Source organism: Myotis davidii, unplaced genomic scaffold (assembly GCF_000327345.1).
Source record: "Myotis davidii unplaced genomic scaffold, ASM32734v1 scaffold726, whole genome shotgun sequence".
Lineage (NCBI taxonomy): Eukaryota > Metazoa > Chordata > Mammalia > Chiroptera > Vespertilionidae > Myotis > Myotis davidii.
This window is the reverse complement of record NW_006297808.1, coordinates 975,798-979,086: the sequence shown is the minus strand read 5'-3', so window position 1 is coordinate 979,086 and position 3,289 is coordinate 975,798. Positions and strand designations below refer to the sequence as shown.

General features: G+C 39.8%; 1 protein-coding gene across 1 annotated transcript in view; it reads left to right on the top strand.

The window, feature by feature from the left end:
• Window positions 1-6: 6 nt before the first annotated feature.
• LOC102751843 (nuclear envelope pore membrane protein POM 121C) overlaps window positions 7-3,289 on the top strand; it is a 27,120-nt gene continuing 23,837 nt past the window's right edge. The window contains exons 1-3 of the mRNA XM_006773422.2: window positions 7-109; window positions 1,535-1,750; window positions 2,072-2,230. Of these exons, the coding sequence (XP_006773485.1) occupies window positions 1,686-1,750; window positions 2,072-2,230 (224 nt within the window). The 5' untranslated portion in view covers window positions 7-109; window positions 1,535-1,685. The remainder of the gene's footprint in view (window positions 110-1,534; window positions 1,751-2,071; window positions 2,231-3,289) is intronic.

The window sequence follows — 3,289 nt, the reverse complement described above, 5'->3', positions numbered from 1 at the left end:
GCCCTCCCCCCCGCACCTCGCCGCCGGGTCCCGCGGCTCAGCGCGGGCATCACATTCACCCCTCCCACCCCGCTCCTCTTTTCGGACCCTCCAGGCGGCCTTCCCACAGGTAAGACACGCGCATCTTTCCCAGACCCTCCTCTCTGTCGACTGGCTTTGCATTGAGGACTTGACTTTCGATCCGGTTTTCTTTCAAGTCCAAGGTAGATTCTGTGTCGTTTGACCTCTTTGCAACATCTTGGTGCATGCCAGCCGTCCCCTGTCTCCCATTACCCCCGCCCCCCGCCCCCGTTTAACCTTTGGAATGAGAGATGTGATGCCACAGCTGATCCCTCCCTTCCAATTCCTAAGACTGTCTGGATTTTAGTACAGTATAGATTTAGCAGAATACTTGTTAACATTAAAATATCCCTACTTCGGGGGAAAATACCTTTATCTTTCGAGTGTAGTCATATAGTAATATATATGTGTGTGTATATATATTATATATGTTATGTGTATTACATATATGTATATGTATTATAAATGTAGTATATATATTTTGGACCCATAGAGAAATTTTATAAGTTTAGCTGAGCTCAAAGAGGTATTCCCAGGAAACACTTCTTCCATTGATAAAATTTGATAAAGATGATCAAATTAACGACACTTTCATTTAATCTCAGTAGCAGAGAATACAAAATATTTGATGAAAATATAAGGTTCTTTTTTAAAAAATGTTTTTGATTTTTTTAGAGAGAGGAAGGGAGAGGGATCTATCTTCTATATATATAAAAGGCTAATATGCAAAGTGACCTCTTGGGAGTTGGACCAGGAGACCAGGAGTTCGATCACTGGCTATGACATGCACTGACCATCAGCAGGGCAGCACAGAACGAAGGGAGGCGCCGGCCGGCCCTGATCACCAGCCAGGCCTAGGGACCCAACCCATGCACAAATTTCATGCACCGGGCCTCTAGTAGAGAAATAAAAATATCAGTGATCAATGGGCTGCCTCCTGCATGCCCCCTAACCAGGGAAGGAGCCTGCAACCTGGTCATGTGCCCTGACCAGGAATCAAACTGGTGACCTCTTGGTTCCTGGGTTAACTCTCAACCACTGAGTCATACCAGCCAGACATAAGGTTCTTGTTATAAGTAAATTGAGTTGAGAAGATGAACATTTAGGTCTTGAAAAATATTTGACTCTGGGTACATTACTGATGACTTACTGAAAAGATTGAAGGATTTTTGAAAAGTTTCTCCCTGTGTGTCCTAATACACATTTCCATTGTAGTTTTGCTTGTGTGGGCAAGGTTTTCAATTTCTCTCTCAAATTGTTGAAGTCCATAGTAGGGATTGCTTTTAAGCAGCTGCCACTTTCTGCCTTTAGATGGAATGATGTGGGAAGTTACCATAAAAATTCTGTGTTCTGTATTGCTTAGAGGTTTAAGCTTTCTGGAAAATATCTGAACCCACATAGTTCTTTAGTCAGTTAATTTTCTGACATTCTTTTAAGCATTTTGGTTCCATAATCTGTCTCCTGTTCTCCACAGGGATTGTGGAACTTTATCAAATCGGTTTTTAATAACACCTCGAAGACAATATCCAATTCAACAGGCCCAATATTCCTTTCTGGGGGTACTTCCCACAGTGTCCTGGAATGGTTATCACAAGAAGACTGTGCTATCTCCTCATAATTCCAAGATGGTGTGCAGTCCAGTGACGGTGAGGATTGCTCCTCCTGATAGCAAATTGACTCGTTCTCCAATGTAAGTATTATTGTTGGAAAAATAGACTCCTTTTTGTGTCCACTTTATTCTTCCATGGTTGTTTCTCTGACAAGACAACTATAAAGCAAAAAAAAAAGTACCTGTCTGTTTAAATGAGAAATCTCAAATTTGAGTCGTTGAACTATCGCTTATTTTCTTGTTTTTTTTGCCTAACATTGTAGCTTTAATTGCTAAGAGCATTTTCTGTGAATGTGTAAATTACACTGCTGCTTGTTGGCTAGCTTCTGATTTTCAGTGAAGACTGCTATATGATGTGGTAATTAAAATATCTTAAGGCTAGAATCTTGTCTTTCATTGCAGAACAGAGCAGTTACTCAGCTCAACACTGTCCTCACCATCAAGTAATGCTCCAGACCCATGTGCAAAGGAGACTGTACTGAGTGCCCTCAAAGAGAGGAAGAAAAGAACAGTGGAGGAAGAAGAACAAATATTGACTGATGGCCAGGAAAATAAAAGAAGGTAACAGGCTCAGCCGAGTACTAAACAGGCCTCCCACATAGATTCCTGTGATTTGTTGAAATGCAGATTACTCCCCAAAAAGATACAGAGGCCTGCTCCAGTTTGTGACCCTTAGTAGGTCCCCTTCTTTGGCTTTCATGGAAGAGCTTAATAATGCCGACAGTAAGGCTTTAATGCTGTTCATTTCAGGTTTAGGCACAGGTTAGATAAATGTTAAAATTTACCTTTTCCCTAAGTATTAGGATAAGCCAACAACTATTAGTCATGTTAGCCTCATACTTTTGATACAGATGTGCTTGCCCTCCTAATCTTGTGTTGTTTAGTTATCTGGGTAACCACCAGTTTAAATGTGTAATTGTGCTGAAGGGAATGCTTGACAAAGAAAAGTGTAACTAGAGTAACTAGATTTATCAGTAAAGAGAGTAAAACCGACTTCATTCTTTGGTTTTCAATAACTTAAGGAAAATGAAATAAGGAGTCTGTTTCCTGAGTATGGTAAGAAAGGAGTTTGAAGTCACTAATGAGAATGCAGAATTGCTTGTGGCTTTCTAAATAGTTAAGGATTCCACTCATTTTTTTTAATATAATAAATTGAGCAACCACAATGTGCCAGAGCCTATTCCAGGTCCTGTGGATAGAGCAGAGAACAAAACAAAGTCCTCTTGGAACCTGTTGGAGGGAGAGAAACGAAAAGGGGGAGGATATTAAAACAAGGTTTAGATTGTAAGTATATAGAAATTTTAAAAAATAGGGTGATAGAAATTAAAAAGGGGGGTAATAAACGTAACGGTAATGAGAAGGCGGCTTCTTTATATGAGGTGGTCAAGGAATTGCTCTTCTTTACATGAGTGAACCCTTGAAAAATATCATCATTGTCCCTATTACCTAAACCAAATTATTTATATCCTGCAGGTTCAGGGTTGGCTATCTTTGCTACTTTAGATAACAAAATTAAGTAGAGAATATTAATCAATGCAAGTGTATTTATGTAACATAGGAAGATCAAGTTTGATGAATAGAGATGTGATTTATAAGTGAGCAATTTGATCATGTCAGCTA